The following is an 18,027-nucleotide window of genomic DNA, read 5'->3' as shown; positions in this document are numbered from 1 at the left end:
TTTTTTTTTTTTTGAGTACCAGAGATTGAACTCAGGGGCACTCGACCACAAAGCCACATCCCCAGCCCTATTTTGTTTAGAAACAGGGTCTCACTGAATTGCTTAGTACCTCACTTTTCCTGAGGCTGGCTTTCAACTTGTGATTCTCCTGCCTCAGTGTCCTGAGCTGCTGGGATTACAGGCATGTGCCACCTCACCTGGCAGGAATATCTTTCTTTCTGGTAGTTTTGCTTTTCAATTGAGCATACTCTGAAACAGGAACCCTGTTGGGAGGAATATCAAGTTAGCTGCTTAAAATGTCCAACAAGAATTCTCTTCACAAGGAGTGGGTAAGAGATGGGACACATCTAAGAGAGGACACAGCTGCATGATTAACACAAGACTCCTGTCACAGGAGTAAAATGTTTGGGCATTGAGCTTAGTAAGACTCAGCAGCTTCCCTCACCATGGGAGATTTTTGTTGAAAGACCCAAGAGGAGACACCTGGCTTTGGCTGCAGCTGCTGGTTGGGGACATCAGGTGATCACATTCCTGAGTGATGTCAGGGAGGAAATGATGCTCAAACTACATGGAGCCACAATATACAAGAAAGTGGGCCTGTGTTGTGCCTTAGATTCTCTGATAAGGCTATTTTTGGCTTATTGTTCCAAGGACAAGAAAAGTGAGAACTTCTATTTTGCCTTATCTCATCATTTTTAGAATAAAAAATAAGCTTAGTGGAAATGTGTGGTTTCTTCAAGACAAAAGTCTACAACATGGTCTCTTGAAGATCTTTAAATAATTGGGGGACTGTGTTAATCAGCTTTTCATTATTGTAATATATACCTGAGATAATCAACTTACAAAGAGAAAAGGTTCATTTTGGCTCATAGTTTTGGATGTTTTAGTCAATGGTCAGTTGGATCCATTTTGCTTTTAGGCCTTTGGTGATAGTGGTACATCAGGCAGGAGTGCATGGTATAGTGAAAACATTCACCTCATTGACAGGTTGTAAAAGAGAGAGAGAGTCTGGGGTACCACAGTCCCCTTTGAGGGCATGTCCCCAAAGACTGAAAGACCTCTCACAAGGCCCCACCTCCTTAGTGTCCTCCACCTCTCAATAGGACCAAGCTGCGAACTAAGCCTTTAACTCATGAGCCTTTTGGGGGGATATTCCAGGGATCTCAAAGATCTACAATGTGAGTGAAAAATTGGCCCTCGAAACCTTTAATCTTTGGAACCTAACTCAGGGCAATTTTCCACCTCAGGCACCAGGAATTAAATTTAAAAAGAGCTTAATGAATTTTAGAAACATTATGTATTTTTCTAGTGCATTTTGCTAAATGCTCTGCAGGCCACAGAATTATGTAAATATGAATATTTCTCTTACGGTCTGGTGGAGAGATAGGTTCAGGGGTTACTCAAAGTGGCAAGGGAAGCTTGTGCTCATGGCCAGCCTCTCCAGGGTGGCAACTCCCAGAGAGAACCCACTATTCTGAAATGTTCCCTTCTCACCATCTGTTTTTGATCTCTTTGCAGTGCCTTATATTTGTCCATGAGAGACACTGAAAGAGGAATAAAAGAGCTGAATCTAGAAAAGGACAAGAAGGTTTTTAACCACTGTTTCACAGGTAAAAGGATGTGCATGCCTGAAATGCGGTGACAAGGGAGGTAATAGGGAGTTCTCCTTTTGCTGTCCCTCTGCTCTATGTGTCTGGTGGGGGCCTGGAGCATGGGGAGTGAACAGTGTCACTAAATGCAGAGTGGTGAACATAAGAATTGACTTTCCCCCATGTGGAATCAGAAAGAAGGGTGGAAAAAACGTCTTTGTACAAGGTAATGTTTCAGAAGTTCTAGCTGCATCAATTAAAGGATATTTCTCCCCCAATAAATGGCATTATATAATTGTTAGCAGTACATACTCAGTTAAATAAGATGCATATTTTATTATGATAAACAGGGGTGGAGACATATAATGTCAGAGTTAAGTGGTAATCTTAGGATGTCAGAGGCTGCACAGGGTAGGGTTTTAGATGTTATGAACTTAGGTAGTATGATGTAGTGATTGAAACATGTTCATTGGAACCAGACTACCTTGGTTCAAATCCTCCTGGGTCTTTAACTTACTAGCTATAAAAGCTCAGGCCAATAACTTAGCCTCTCTGTGCCTCACTTTCCTTATAAAATGTAGGTGTCATAGCCTATGTACTTTATAGGCTTGCTGTTCTGTGTGTAGAACATTGTCTGCCACACAGCAGGTGCTAGTGGAGCAAGCACTCAAGTGACTATTATGACTGAGGAAGTCACATGTCTGCCTAAGTGAGTTCAGCAAAGAGAAAGAGTTCAGAGGGTTGTTGGGGGTGAATAGGAGGTGGTACCTAACTTTGACCCTGAAATATGGGTATCATTCATGAGGAGGATGCCTGATGAGGAGGCTTGGCAAAGGACAGTGGGAACAAAGTTATTGGGCAGAGATGCACAATATGTATCTAAGAAAAAGAAATTGACCTGCCCGGTAGGGCAGATGGTTCATTATGGGGAACAAAATGAGATTTATAGTTTTGGACTAGATTTATCAGATACCAGGCATGGTTACTTATGGTGACAAGAGGCATCAAAGGAAGTAAATTCTGAGAAAATATAAGAGATATTGAATCTGAGGTATAAGATCAACAGATAATCTTTTTTTTTTTTTTTGGTACTGGGGATTGAACCTAGGGGCACTTAAACACCGAGCCACATCTCCCCGGCCCTTTTAAAAAATAATTTATTTAGAGACAGGGTCTCACTAGGTTGCTTAGGGCCTTGCTAAATTGCTGAGTCTGCCTTTGAACTCGTGATCCTCTTGCCTCAGCCTTCCAAATCGCTGGGATTACATGCATGTGCCACTGTGCCCAGCTCAACAGATAATCTATGACAGTGGTCCAGGTCAGGGTCAGGAAGGAGAAGGGGAAGAATGTGAGTTGTAGTATCAGGGGATGAGTCTCAGGAAGTTCAGGCAGCAGCCCGTTAGCATCAGACAAGTAAAGGATGAGATTTGAGACCAAGATACCTAGCTGTGGTTGTTGGTGAGGGAAACTGACAAGAGCAAGGCAGCGACCTAACTCTACAGGACTGTGGTCAGGTCTTCAGAGCAAAGGGCAAAGGCAACAGGAAGAGGTTCCAATGTAGATCTGGTCACAAGATCCAGCTGACACTCATTTCTTGTGTTTATGTGTTCCTGAGTTCCAGGGTATTGGGCTACCACTTTTTACGTCTTTTCCATTGAAGTTCATGGTGGGTTCTAGAAATTTCCATGGGTAGAGGCTTCAAGGAAGTCAAGTAGTCTCAGCTGGGAGATGAAGACTGAGGCAGAGACTGGGACCCAGATGTGCTGATGTGTGATAAAGGACCTTGAATATCAGGTGACGGGGACACTAGACTGAGCTTATCTTTCAGGCTTCAGCATGCCTAGCTGAACAAGCATAAAATGTGAAGGCCCAGCATTGGGCAACCTAGGCCTAAGGACACTTAAACTCTCGGAGTCTAAATTCTCTCATCCTTCAAATAAGGTCTGTAATTACTACCCTACCTCTTTTATAGGGTTGCTGCAGGGATTAAAAGCAGAGATTCAGTATTAATTAATTTATCCTTCTAGAAAAAGTGGACTAAACTTCTCATATATGAAATTCACAGAAGGCTTCCTTACCGAAAGCTCTCACTGCTGTTGCACGTGTGGCACACCCCAATGCCCTTGCTTGGATGACCCAGGCCTGGCAGGGTTAAATGGGCTCTGTCATTGTCATCTATAAAGAATGCATTGTTATGGATGCAGCGCTTTACTTTCACCTGTTAATAATCTAGCTCTTGGGTCAATTTCATTTTATTCCCCTTGTTATCCTCTCTTGAGGTAAAAGGTTGGTTAAATGACTTCTTGAGGGACCTGCAAGATCCTGCAGAGGTGTTAGAGTCTGTAAACAAGTCAAACGGCAAGAGGTGTGATGATAAACAAATAAGGTCATCAAATTTTAATTTAGGACACACATCCCATCATGATGATATTTGCTGCTTAAAAACTTGCAATGGCTCCTTAGTGCCAAATGACTTAACATGCCATCAAAGTTCTTCCCACTTATCTTTTTTTTGTTGTTGTTGTTCAAAACATTACAAAACTCATGACATATCATCTTTCATACATTTGATTCAAGTGAGTTATGAACTCCCATTTTTACCCCAAATACAAATTGCAGAATCACATCAGTTACACAATCACAATTTTTACATAATGCCATATTAGTGACTGTTGTATTCTGCTGCCTTTCCTATCTCCTACTATCCCCCCTCCCCACTTATCTTGCATCTTCCTTCTCCTCCTCTCCTTTTGCCTGGTCTCACCACTCCTCCTCCTGCCTCCGCCCCCACTGCTGGGGCAGCTGCAGCCTGTGTGAATCTTCGCACCTCCTGCTCCTCAGCCTGTGCTGAACCCTCTCAGCCCTGTCTTACATGTTTTCAAACACCTACTGCTTTTTTTAGGTCTCAGCCCAGTGTCAATTTCTCTATGAATATTTTCCCGGACAGTGCATGGCAGTCCCCTCCTCCTTCCCCTGCCCCTTCCACACCTTCAGATGTGACTCAGTAGATCTGCAGTATTGACTTTCTGGGTTCTAATACTTCTCACGCATCTCTCTCTTTTAGATTCCCTAAGTGAATCTGCCCAATACCTCAGAGTACCTATTAGGTGCTTGATCTACTAGACGCTCAATAAATGTTAATTAATGAAAGAAATGAGTGGGTTAGGAAAAATGATTTCTCTGATGCAGATGTTGCTTCTTACACAGCATGCAGACATTTTAAAAAACTTCTTACATGATTCTTTTTGTTTTCAGGTCTCTATCTCACTAATTTTATTTTTTCCTTCTTGGAATAGCAGGGAGGATGAGACAAGTTGGACATGCAGGTGTTCTGGAGCCAGTGCAAGAGTGATGGTCAGTGGCTTGCTCTTTGAGGAGGATTAACATTCCCTCTATTGGTCCTCTCTAGGTAGCTGTGTCATCGACTGGTTGGTATCCAACAAATCTATTCGGAATCGCCAGGAAGGCCTCATGATTGCCTCATCACTGCTCAATGAAGGCTATCTGCAGCCTGCTGGAGACCTGTCCAAGAATGCAGCGGATGGGATTGCTGAGAACCCTTTCCTGGACAACCCGGATGCCTTCTACTACTTTGTAAGTGAGAAAAGCTACTGATCTATTCTTCTCATTGGGGGACTGCCCAGGGCAGAGTCTCTGTTGATTTCAGTTCTTAGCCACATATGCCAAAGAAAGTGCCCAGACCTACAGAGAGCTGTTAGCTGGGGTGGGGGGGGGAGGGTGAGGTCAACCGGGGAGAAAAAGGAACTACTCCAAGCCCCCAAGCCATGCAGCGTTGAGGCCCACGAAGCTTCTAATACACCAGCAAGACCCAGACTTGACAGCTGTTCACTCCACAGCGCTGCCCCATCCAAGCGAAACAGTTTAAAGGAAATGGTGGACTACTTGAATAGTTTTCTTTAAACTGACTTTTTTAACTCTACTCTTTTCATTCTTATACTAAGCAATAATTTACTTATACAAATTTATTAGGCTGTCCTACATAGCAAGCCCTTTCCTAGACAAAGGAGATAGAGCAGAAAAGAAAAGAAAATGCAGGCACAGATGTACAAAAATCACAGAGCTGGTTGTAATTTTATTTTCAAATATACATTAAAATAGGTGACTCTTCATACACAGTGTATCTATGCATGTCACATCCTACACGTTGTGTACTACCCACACCTAGTCTGCTTATTGCAGATTGGGAAATGCTGTATTACACAATGGGGACCCAATCTTGGGCTGTGTGATAATTCTGGCAACTGTGGATTTCTGGGGGAATTTTTGCAGTTTTGTTTCTATTTTGGATCAGAATATAGAAGTTAGGAAACTACTTAAGAGAACCATTCTTCTTTCAAAAATGAAGTGAACATCCCAAATAGAGTTTCATTTCACTTTAGAGGAAGTTTCTCTGTCATTATTTTTTTTCTTCAAACTTTTTATTATTTATAGCTATTTAAATGCAGGATCCTAAAAATACCCATCACAGTGACTGCTCCTCTGTATGACTTATCACTGAGCAATTTGTTACCGATGCCCTCTTGATGTGAGGGGTTGGTGCTGGACCCTTGCTCTTTGTTGTTCTTAAAGTTGGAGAAGGGGTTGAGTGGTAAAGGTCCTGAGGAAGATAGTGTTGTAAAGTGTTTTAATGTCAGTCACCCTGGTTTCAAGGATGTGGCTATGAGGTCCCAGGAAAAGGAGGCTTCAAAGATAGAAATACACAAGGTGAGGAAGATGGAGATAGAATATAGCTTGGGGGGGGGGCTGGGGTTGTAGCTCAGTGGTAGAATGCTTGCCTCCCACGCATGAGGCCCTGGGTTCAAACCTCAGCACCACATAAAAAAATAAAAATAAAAATATTGTGTTCATCTACAACTAAAAAAATTTTAAAAAAAGAATATACTTGGGGAATCTTAGAAAATGAAAGGATGTTGTCAAGATCACATTTAAGGGGAGCTGAGAAAGGAATAGCATGTAGAAGCAAGAAAATGGAGGAGAGGAGACTAGCTAACCAAGAACAGCCTTTAAAGTTCAGATGGGGATATGCCCGGTAGCTGGAAGGAAGAGGAGGAGCCTGTCTCACTAGCTGGAAGGGAGAGGGAGGTGGGCATGGTGCACAGAGCAATATGCCTAAAACTGGTGAAGTCATTTTGCTGATTGTTTTCCCAATAGCCAGACAGTGGGTTCTTCTGTGAAGAGAATTCCAGTGATGATGATGTGATTCTGAAAGAAGAATTCAGAGGGGTGATTATCAAGCAGGGATGTTTACTGAAGCAGGTGAGTGGCCACCCCTATTTCCTCCTAGCCTTTCCCCTTAGCAATTTCCCCCAAAGTTTTCCCTAAACGACTCAATGGCATTTAGTTTATTTGACCAATACTGAACCAGAAAATGAAATCCAGAGAATAAAAGTGAGAGGATTAGCTAAGTCGATGATCAAAGTGGCATTAGATTGGGAAGACCGAGGCAGGCAGGGCACAAGACACCCCTACAATAGAAAAAGATCTCCTTTATCAACATCACAGGGAGAAAAAGTTTTAAGAAAATATTTCCCCTTTCTTTCTGGAGGAAATAAATTGGCTAAGAGATGTCATCCAAAAGGCAAAGATGTTTTATGCTGAAGTACTGCCATTTTGCCTCTCTTCTTCCTTTCAAAGTCACCAGGAGATAGGTATAGGCCACACCCAGGTAAGAACATTAGGCACTTTGTGGGCAAGGAGTACCATTCTAGATTGTGTGTAAGCATGGTGAAACCAAAAACTAGAACAAGCCCAAGGCCAACTCCACAGAAACAGCAGGCAAAGGTCAAATCTAGTCTGAGGGCCTGGACATAGCCCTGGAGGGAAGTTATATGCAGTTACCAGGTGTCTACAAATATAGGACATCATCAATCTGGGAGGAAAGGACTGGGGTGAGCTGAATATCTCTAGTCAGTTTTTAGGGACCAAGGCACATGATGCTTCGAGGTAGGAGAATAGAAGGGCTGGGGGTGAACGAGGAAGCCAGAGCCAGCACTTAGCAGAGGGATAAGTAGCAGGAAGACGTGGGAATATTCAGGGTGAAATGAACTGATACTAGCATAGGGTGGCAAAGAAGCCCAGGCCACTTCAGAGGACCAAAGTCTTGTCTTTCTGGCTGTACTGTGAGCTGTATTAATAGCACCATCCAGTTTCTTTATCCATTCATCTATTGAAGGGCATCTAGGTTGGTTCCACAGTTCGGCTATTGTGAACTGGGCCTATAAACATTGAGGTGGCTGCGTCACTGTAGTATGCTGTTTTTAAGTCCTTTGGGAATCGACTAAGGAGTGGGATAGTCAAATGGTGGTTCCATTCCAAGTTTTCTAAGGAATCTCCATACTGCTTTCCAGATAGGCTGAACCAATTTGCAGTCCCACCAGCAATATATGAGTGTAGTACATATACACAATGGAATATTACTCAGCATTAAGAGAGGATAAAATTATGGCATTTGTAGGTAAATGGGTGGAGTTAGAGAATATCATGCTAAGCAAAGTAAACCAATCCCCCAAAGACAAAGGCTGAATGTTTTCTAGGATAAGTGGATGCTAATCCATAATGGGGGGGCATAGGATGAGTGAAGGAACTTTGGATGGGCCAAACTGGGGAGGGGTCTGGGGGTAGAAAAAATGGTGGAATGAAACAGACATCATTACCTTAGGTACTCATATGATTGCATGAATGGTATGACCATACTTTATGTATGACCAGAGAACTGAAAAATTGTGCTTCATTTGTGTACAATGAATTGAAGAGCTGTCTTGTATAACTAATGAGAATGAATGAATGAATGAATAAATGCAAGCACAACTCATAATGGAGAAAGCCTGGTTGATGTAAAGAAATTTCTGTGTACTACCTATAGGTTCCATGAGACTAAGAGATTTTACTTCATATTATAGTCCTTTGTGTTAGTGGTTAATGGAATGAACAAGGAGAAAAGAACCAAAACAGAGTATATATTTTTATTTTAAAATATAAGTCTCATTGGCTTTGTTGAGATTAGGTAATAAGGAGGATTTTGAATTATCCTGGGGAAGTAAAACATTAGTATTGAAAACTTGTCTTAGCTCCAAGTTTTAAAAGAACCAGGTCCTAAGAAATATACAGCAAGGATTTAGAAAGAATTCATGTCCTATTCTAATATCTTTTATGACAAGGTAAACAACTTGACTAAATTAAAGGAAAGGCAGTGGGGGCAGGACCATAGGAAAGACTCATAGTTTGCCCCTCGTTGGCTTCCTCATTGATTCTAGAAAACATTCTTAGGTTCCAGGCTCTTTGATTTCAGATGCTGGAAGATGACTGTTAAGACAGGAGTAACTTGGAGGGAACTTCCTTTTTGAACCAAGGGCTTCATGTATGCTAGGCAAGCTTTCTACCACTGAGCTACATGACCAGCCCCAGGCCCTAATCTTCAGAGGAGTTCTTAAAAAGCTAAGCAAGAAGGTATATAAACATCTGGGCTGAACTGGAGCCATATCTAGGCAAAGCACCCAGTAGGAGATGGATGAATAGTCAAAAATTGGTTAAGGAATAGGTACCTGAATGTGTTTTGAAGATGATAGGGACTATGAGGAAATGGTGTGGGGTGGCAACTGTAGTAAACTTATATGTGTGTTTTCTTTACCTTTCTTTACCAAACCTTTGATAGGTACAATTTAGTTGTAGCTAGCCCAGTTGATAAACAAATTTGACAGTTGGAGAGCTGTAAAAACTGTACCCTGGCTGATCAAATCAGTCTTTGGAATTTTGTAGCTTCCAAGTGATTCTGATGTGTAGCCAGTGCTGAGAACCAATGAGCTAGCCTTTTTAGTCTTAAAAGATAATTTATTCTATTTTCAAAATACAACTATTTAAAATGTCATTCTATAAACTTCATTTCTACTTAGAGAAAACAGGAATCTGTGTGCATTCAGGAATTTGGTTCTTTTACACTATTCTTTCTTCCAAATTGTTTTCTGTGGGGCAGAGTAGGGAGAAAACCAAAGACCTCTTCTATTTGAATTGGCATTTTTCTTTAATGTTTCCAACCTCTTAGCCTCAGTGGTTAGTAACTGTGGTTCATGTCAGAATCACTTGAGGGAATTAAAAAAATTTTTTTTTAGTTCCTCAAAAAGTAAAGTACTTTTATATCCCTTGCTGGGAGCTAGCCAAGGCTAACCTGCCCACCAGGATTGTCATGAAAAAGGAACTGTGCTCCACACTTCAGAGGTGGGAAATAGCTTTGTCCAACTGGAAGACTGTGTCCCACTTTCACCTCAGAGGAAATAATTCTACTTTGCAAATGGAGAAAGTTTGAGGGTAAATGGTTGTGGATTAGATTCAGTATAATCCCTTCTTGTATAATTTCTTCTGTTAAAACAATGAATGAAATATGTAGTTGTTTAATTCCCAACCAGATTCTTTGAAGGAAAGGATGATGTGTTATACGTGCGTCTTGTTTCTACTGTGAAGTTCAGTGTCCTTCTTGGTCCGTGATTGGCAGTAAACACTTGTGAAGTAAATTCAATTGAATATAATTAGATGACTTTGACAAGTTTAACAACAATTGTTGGAAAGCTCAGGCCTGCGTACCTTACTTAAAATCCCTCAGGAAACACTCCTAAAATGAAAGATGACCAGACACCCCCAATTACAGCAAACTCTGCAATATACAGCACTGATGTCAGTGAGGACTTCAAGGGAATGAGGTGACTAGTCAGGGAAGGCTGGTTTCACCTTCCTCTTTCCTGTTACCTTCCTCTTCCATCAGCTCATGACCTGGTGATCACTCAGTAATTTCGTAAGACAGCATGACATGAGGGTGTGCAGATGAAGAGGAAATGGTGTGGGGTGGCAACTGTAGTGTTTATATCTCATGGATGAGTTACTTAAGGGAAAAAGTAGGAATCCATACTTTTAGAAGCTGCTGCATTGCAAATGCCAATGATGATATAGCAGACAGAACTATTTCCTGCCCTTCCATGTGACTCTGTAGGGTTCCTGGCTCTATCCCTTCAGGCAAGTAAAAGATTCTTTGGGAATGAGGTTTTTTTTTTTTTTTTTTTTTAAACCAAATTCTTGGCCGTAAAACTTAGATCCCTTCTTGAAAGTGCCCTTTAAATTCCTCTGACCTGATTTTATGAAGGAGGCTCTGTCTGCTAAAACCACACATTATTCATTGTTTTGTACATCAGCAAAATGAAAAATGTTGGAAAATCCGTCTATATATATGCCTGTTGATATGTGGTACTTTAGATTATTCTTCATTTTGGGTAGACAGTATGTTATCTTCTAATTTAAAACCATTTTAGGCTTCTGGAGGTATTTAAATCCTTTGAATTTTCTGTGGAAAAATCACAGAATCAGGTTGACTGTGATCATTAAACTTGCTCTTTAATGGCCATTACAAAGAGAGATGGAGCAGTTTCCATGTGCCAGAAACTATGGTGGGCACTGGGGAACAAAGAGAAAGTTCCTGTTCTTAAAATTCAGACTAGGTGATGCCAAGGGTTTAATTCTACTGAGGAAGACCAAGTTTTAATCTGTTTTTATTATGTCTATTATAGCCAAATTCATTTCCATGGCTATTGCTGCTACCTAAAGTTAGTTCCTAATAATTTTGTGCCTGGATTATTGCAATCATTCCCTAATGACCTCATTTTTACATTCTTATCTTCTACCTGGCTTTCCTTTATTCTATCTAGCTGGTCCATTCTATACTTTGTCACCATATTAATTTTCCCCAAATTGTAATCTTTTCCCTACTCAAAAGTCTTAGTAATTATCTCCCATCTTCCTTTTCAAAAGTCATTTTATTTTGACTAAGGTCTGTGACTTTTCCAGCTTTGCTTCTGCTACTCCTCATGCACAGTGCATCTTAGCCAGACTGGTCTCATTCATCAGCTTCTGCTCATGCCCTGTGCATTTCCTCCCGTTTTTGTTTTTGCTTTTTTTTTTTTTTGTGTGTGTGTGTTGTCAATAATCTTTATATCCATCTAAATCCTGTGTGTCCCACACAGACAAGTCCAGCCCTTTATGAGGCTTTGCTTGACATCCAAAGCCCCTAATTACATATTCCTCACTTAATTCCTTTCAAATCCATTATCTATACAAATTATTTGATTTGGGCTTTGCTATTTTATATTTCCACATAATTCATAAACTCTTTGAAGAGCAGGCCCACATCTTAAACTGCTAATATCCCTGGCATTGCCAAATATAGCATATAGTACACAGCATCGCTTTACGTGATAATGAAACTGCAAACCAAGCTTGGAAATAATCTAGTTCATCCATTTAATATAATAACAACAAGTTATTAATTGGCCTCAGTGCTATCCCCTGAGAATGTCCTGGGTCAGGGCCTTGTTCTCTTAAAGTTAATGTTTCATCATCTTTTTTCTTTTATCCAATTCAGAAAAGACTTATGACCTAGGCACTGAACATATCGAGTGATGCTAGGAACTCATCATTTCTTTTCTTTTGTTGTTCCTGGATTTAGGGGCATAGGAGGAAAAACTGGAAAGTGAGAAAATTTGTTCTGCGAGAAGACCCTGCCTACCTGCACTACTATGACCCTGCTGGGGTGAGATTCTGTGGTCAATAAACCCATTCAAATGGAAACCTCCACTCCATTTATGGGCTGGGCTTCTGATTCTCTGTGTTGTTCATATTTCCATTTTCTTTTCACCCTCCCACTTTTTTTCACCCATCTTCCTTTACCTTTTCCTACCTACTCACACTGCAATGATCTGAATCCCGATGCCTTAAAGGCCAGTATAAACTGAGGGATGGAATATAATATCACTGTATTTTAATTTATTTGGTTAGCTCAATGTAATTTTTTGTTTGCCCTAATCTAATATTTTTGGGGAAACTCAATCAGTCCAACACTCTGCAAAAAAGTGATAATTCCTCTCCCAGGCCAACTTGGATGAATGCATTATTTAATTCCTGCAATTCAGGCTGTTGATTGTTGAAGAGAGCTTTTTCCTCAATAAAATGAGCCAACTCTGGAGAGTAAAAACCCATGTTAGGGTTGAGTCCTTGGTCTTTGTTTATGGTGCAGGGCTCTTTGATCTGCTCCTGGAAGGTGATACTACTGTGTCAGGTGCAGTAAACATGCATCTTTTCTTTAGAGGGGCATGGGGACCTCAGCATCTCCACTTCTGCCACTTTCCTCCAGAGTTGAAGTCCAGCTTGACTTGCATATTCTCATGAAACCTCCCTGGCTCCATTGAAAGTGGAGAATGGAGGATCTGGAATGAATTTCCTTTAAGGTCCTTCTGCTATTATTTATTTTAATCTCCTAATACTTACCAGAGTGAGTCTATGAGAATTTTGCACCATTAAAATAAGATGTATCCATACAGTGTATGGATGAATGACTTCTCTTTCCTCTAGGGGGAAGATCCCCTGGGAGCAGTTCACTTGAGAGGTTGTGTGGTGACTTCAGTGGAGAGCAATCCAGATGGTAAGAATGGATTTCTGTGAGAGATGTGTCTCCTTAGACTCTGCACTCCTGTACATCTGGTACCAACATAATCAATCAATCAATCAGGCATAAGCGTGCATGAACTTGCTGTCTGAAAACCTTAGAGAAACCAAGAGCTATTCTTTTCCCTGAGCTGCCCCTGCTTTCCAGACCTGAGGAACTGGAGTGTCTTTGTGAATGTCTATAAGTCCTTGAGCAATGCTGAGAAAATACATCACTTCCAAATTGGCTTAGATAGAGAGCTTATTAGCACCTGATATGATGACATTCCTTAAAGGAAATTTTTTACTTATCCAGATCAGGAAATTCCCCACAACAAAAGGAGCATTTATGCAACAAGAATTGTGGTGAGTGGATGGAGCACCTGGGTTACTATTAGGTCTATGCTACTCATTCAGCCACATGACCCTCAGTGAACCACCCCAGTATGGTGAATCTTAGTGCTTCCTCTCAAAACGAGGGGTACACAGGATAAGTTTCAGGTACAAGCTTATGCTGGACATATGGATAGTTATGTGGCTGTGCATTGACTTCTGAGGTGTAATGGACAAATGGAATCACTGGGCGATGTGGTTTGGATAGCCCAACCCTGATTTTATTTTGCCATTTTGGGTTTACGATGTTATAAAGGTGACAGGAAAACCATATCAACAAAAGCCCAGATTTTTACTACCCTAGGTCTGCCATCTCTCTGCCACCTAGAGCGATGCTTTAGTTTTGGAGAGGATCATGTGGCTTTTTAATTTGAGATGAATGTTTTAAGTGGCTCTAACTTAACCCTTGACAAAAATCAGTTCAAACTGTATGTAAAATATTGATGGTAGGATTGGTTTTGTTTTCATATGCATGTATAAACATATATGTATATACAAATGTGTATGCATATATATACATATGTGTGTGTGTATACATATATATATAATATATATATATATATACACACACACACACACACACACACATACATATATATGAGACCATCAGCTCATGATTTATATTATAAGCAGAAAAAAATCAGTCATTAGATACCATTAGAAATTATTGCCAGGTGTGATGGCACATGCCTGTAATCCCAGCAGTTTGGGAGGCTGAGACAGGAGGATGGCAAGTTTAAAGTCAACCTCAGCAGTGATGAGGTGCTAAGCATCTCAGTGAGACCCCGTCTCTTAATAAAATACAAAATAGGTCTGAGGATATGGCTCAGTGGTTGAGTGCCCCTGAGTTCAATCCCTGGCCCCCGCCGCCCCCCCACCCCCGTCTCAAAAAAGAAATTATTTGTGAAATATTATTGGAATGCAAAGGTGAAAATTTTACTTACAAACTATGAAATAAAATGTTTCTCCTTGAGTATTTTACTTGTTTCTTACAAATATACACATACATATAGGATCATACTATGTACCCATCCATATGAATACAACATATATACTTATGTATAAATATACATAATCATACAATGTTTATATGTTTGAAAACCACATACTTTCCTGGGGATTTTTTAAAAAAGTATTTCATGACCTGTGAGCAGGAGGGCAGGTCAGGTGACTTTCTGGTGCTCGTGTGTGAGCTGCCATTTTCTCTCTCCTCACAGGCAGGAAGAGTGATGAAGAGAACCTTTTCGAGATCATCACGGCTGATGAAGTTCATTATTTCTTGCAAGCCGCCACCCCCAAGGAACGCACAGAGTGGATCAAAGCCATCCAGGTGGCCTCGCGGACTGGGAAATGAAGACATGTCTGCAAGTCCTCATGCCCTCCAGAGAGAAGCCCTTGTATAAGCTTGGTCCAGGACCTGTCCACTTCTGTGACAATTCTACTGGAAAGGGTCAGGGGTGGGAAGTTTTTGCCAGAATGTAGCTAGCCATGTGCTGCATGATGTTCACCTGCACTGCCTCTCTCCCTGCAGCCGCTGTCCCACTCCATGTCCCCCGAGTCATATGACAAGCTGTGTGTCCTGGGTAGACTGTTTAACCTTTCCAGGCTTCAGGGCCTCTTTGGAAAAATGATGGAGATAAACTAAGGTGTCTGAAGTCCTCCCTAGCTTAAAAAACAAAACAAAATAACAAAAACAAACAACAGCAATAACAACAAAAGCAATGCCCTGTGATTTTAATCCCCATGAGAGTGAAAGTACCTCTAGTTATCCTGCTGGTGTCCTTCCTGGACTGAGTCTTGGCCTCCAGTGGTCTTGAGATGAGCCAGAACCTGACAGCCCTTCCCTTCAAAACTGTTGCCAATTTGTACTGAGAGGACTAGGCACTGACCTCTTCATTTTCTTTAGCTGTCTTCCACTTATTTTTGCCCATGAGAGCATGTCACAGAATGAAGGAGAGCACGCTTCTTTCTTCCTTCCCTTCCCCAACACTTCCTGAGAGCAGTGGTGGATTTTAGGATTAAGTCTTATATTGCTTTTACCATTTGGGAGGTTTTATCTTCAGAGAGAAAGACCTGAGGCAGTCAGAAGCAGCTGAGGGTCCTTTCCAGGCCCTGAGGCCACACACAGGTCTATTCTACTCCCATTTGAGTCTGATCTGAAGGAAGTCTCCTAGTGTTCCTTTCTGGAGCATTTCTCTACTACTTATTGTAATTAGAGGGGGCCCAAATATATGAATTTCTTTTGAGGGTTAGTGGGGGGAAAAAGGGCAGGTGGGTTCCCTGTAAGAGTGAGGCCTGAGCAGCAGCCGGGCTAATGTGCCCCCATCTGTAGAGAGTGGAGGAGCTGGACCCCGGGCTAGCTGAGTAGATGGTGGCATGTAATAGTCAGCTCTGAAAGGACTTGGACCCTCAGAGCTTGTGGTGGTGCCTGTCACCATTGTGTAGTGCCTTCAGTTCTCCAGTTCATGATTGCTGTGCTTGAGCCTTAAACACAAGCAGTAGCTGCTCTGATGGGCTCTGAGGGCTTCATGGCCCTGTCATTAGTCAGAGTAATCTGACCTAGGACGAAATGGAAACCAGTTTAGTTTTTCATTCTGATCTCTAAATAGTTAACCATCTCCCAAATTGAGAAAGACAGCACCTATACAACCAGGTATGTGTGTGAAGGTGTAGTTCATAGTTTTCCAACTCTAGGTTTTTAATTTTATGGCTCCAGGAAGGAAAGGCAAGTAGAAAATTCTTCATGATTTGATAAATTCCTCTCTTGCCCTCCCTCAATTCCCCTGCCTTATCCATGTGATTGTGCACCTCTCCCAGATTGTTTTATCAGTGGCCTAGAGGTGAAGGGCTACCTTTTTCTCTAATTCTTTAGCACCGTGTCTTCATAGAATATGCACAATAGTTTTTTCTACTTTCAGTGTTAAACGTATTTATTATTATGGAGTCAGCATTATGTTTTGAAATAAATCTGACTTTTGGGTGTCATGACTCTGTTTTGCTTCTTATTAACCATTCTCCTTTTCTATAACTCATTTTCATTTACTGAGTAATAATAACCCTCTTTTAGCTCTAAGATCATTTCCATGATCTTATGGTTTTTAAATAAATTGTCAGTCTCTTGTTTTGGCAAGAATAGACCAAAAGTGAAGATAGGACTTAGAGAACGGAAAATACATGGACAGACTGTATCACTGATTTTTAACATATACCATCTTGATTATAACGTTCAGGCAAGCAAATGAATCCTTCAAGTATTTACATTAAGAAAAAAAATTTTCCTTAATGGAAAAAGAGTTTCTAACTGAAGAGATGCTATGTATGGTTGAACTGGATGGTTTGGTCTAGGTGACAAATGCTCCCTAGGACTTGCATTACACAATTGTATATTTGTATACTATGACCTGTGGGCATTCACAGCATCACTAAGTCTTCCTAACATAGGTATTGGTTCTTCCTGGTGGGAAGAAAGTGTCCCTTGACAAAGTGGACATATATAGAGAACAGATATAGATGATATGTTAGAACTTCTTTGATTTACAAAGCTCAGATCCTATTACATGCTACAATGGGCTAATCCACAAGGGTCTAAGCCCTGGTGTGATAGATAGTACCTTCAGTGACGTGGAAAAAGGAATGAACAAACTGTCAATTTCATTTGAAGAACATCTAAAGCCAGAAAGAAAAGGTGTCCAGCTTTGATTTGGGGTTCCAGTTTAGAATGATAAGAAAACAGATTGTTTAAGAATTTACTGTGGAAGGATTAAGAAAGGAGATTAAGACAGATGTGGTGGCACATGCCTATTATTCCAGCAAATCCGGCTAAGGCAGAAGGATTGCAAGTTCAAGGTTAGCCTGGGCAATTTAGTGAGACCCTGTTTAAAAAAAAAAAATGGAGTGGGGGTTGGAGATATAGCTAAGGGGCAAAGTATCCTGAGTTCAAACCCCTGGGGTGGGGGAAGGAGAAAGAAAAAGAAAAAAAAAGGGAGGTTAATATCTTCTTGCTTTGTGTGACTGAGACTAAGTCAGAAAACAAAGTATCCTATTGGAAAAAATTAACACCCTTCAGAAGAAAAAGAAGGAGACATGTTAGGTGAGGATCTTACACATAGGTATAGAACATACTAGTGATTTAAGGACAGATGCTGAATTTCTCTTGTAAACACACACACACACACACACACACACACACGTTTAAATTCTACCACAGAGAATGGCTTTCAAGAATAGAATGAGGAACTTGCTTAGATTAAGATAAATGGTTTTTCAACTGTAGCTGGTAGCCATTAAAGAAAGTTAAACAGAGGATCAACATCATTTCCTCTGGGTTTTGTGTGAAGCCTGATGTAGATATCCCTCAAAACCTGTAGGGTAAAAAGAAAATCACAAAAGTATTTTTTTATATATTGGATTTTATGTTCTGAATAAAAAGCTTCAAAACTGTGCCTGTATATTAAGAGATGTTGTGGAAGAAAGGGTAGTGAGAAAAGAAAGTTCTGAGAAAGTTAATTTAGTCTGCTTTAAAAAATAAACAGTGTGAAATTATAGCCCTCAGTGGTTTTTGGCCCAG

The 18,027-nt window shown here is 40.9% G+C and overlaps 1 protein-coding gene across 1 annotated transcript in view; it reads left to right on the top strand.

The window, feature by feature from the left end:
• The window catches only part of Plek (pleckstrin), a 30,569-nt gene extending 14,126 nt beyond the window's left edge, over nucleotides 1–16,443 (top strand). The window contains exons 4-9 of the mRNA XM_015479580.2: nucleotides 1,519–1,610; nucleotides 4,999–5,183; nucleotides 6,762–6,866; nucleotides 12,094–12,177; nucleotides 12,996–13,065; nucleotides 14,678–16,443. Of these exons, the coding sequence (XP_015335066.1) occupies nucleotides 1,519–1,610; nucleotides 4,999–5,183; nucleotides 6,762–6,866; nucleotides 12,094–12,177; nucleotides 12,996–13,065; nucleotides 14,678–14,814 (673 nt within the window). The 3' untranslated portion in view covers nucleotides 14,815–16,443. The remainder of the gene's footprint in view (nucleotides 1–1,518; nucleotides 1,611–4,998; nucleotides 5,184–6,761; nucleotides 6,867–12,093; nucleotides 12,178–12,995; nucleotides 13,066–14,677) is intronic.
• The last annotated feature ends 1,584 nt before the right edge of the window (nucleotides 16,444–18,027 follow it).

The sequence above is a fragment of the Marmota marmota genome, unplaced genomic scaffold (assembly GCF_001458135.2).
Source record: "Marmota marmota marmota unplaced genomic scaffold, marMar, whole genome shotgun sequence".
Taxonomy (NCBI): Eukaryota; Metazoa; Chordata; class Mammalia; order Rodentia; family Sciuridae; genus Marmota; species Marmota marmota.
The sequence above is the reverse complement of the archived record's forward strand: the minus strand, read 5'-3'. Positions and strand labels throughout refer to the sequence as shown.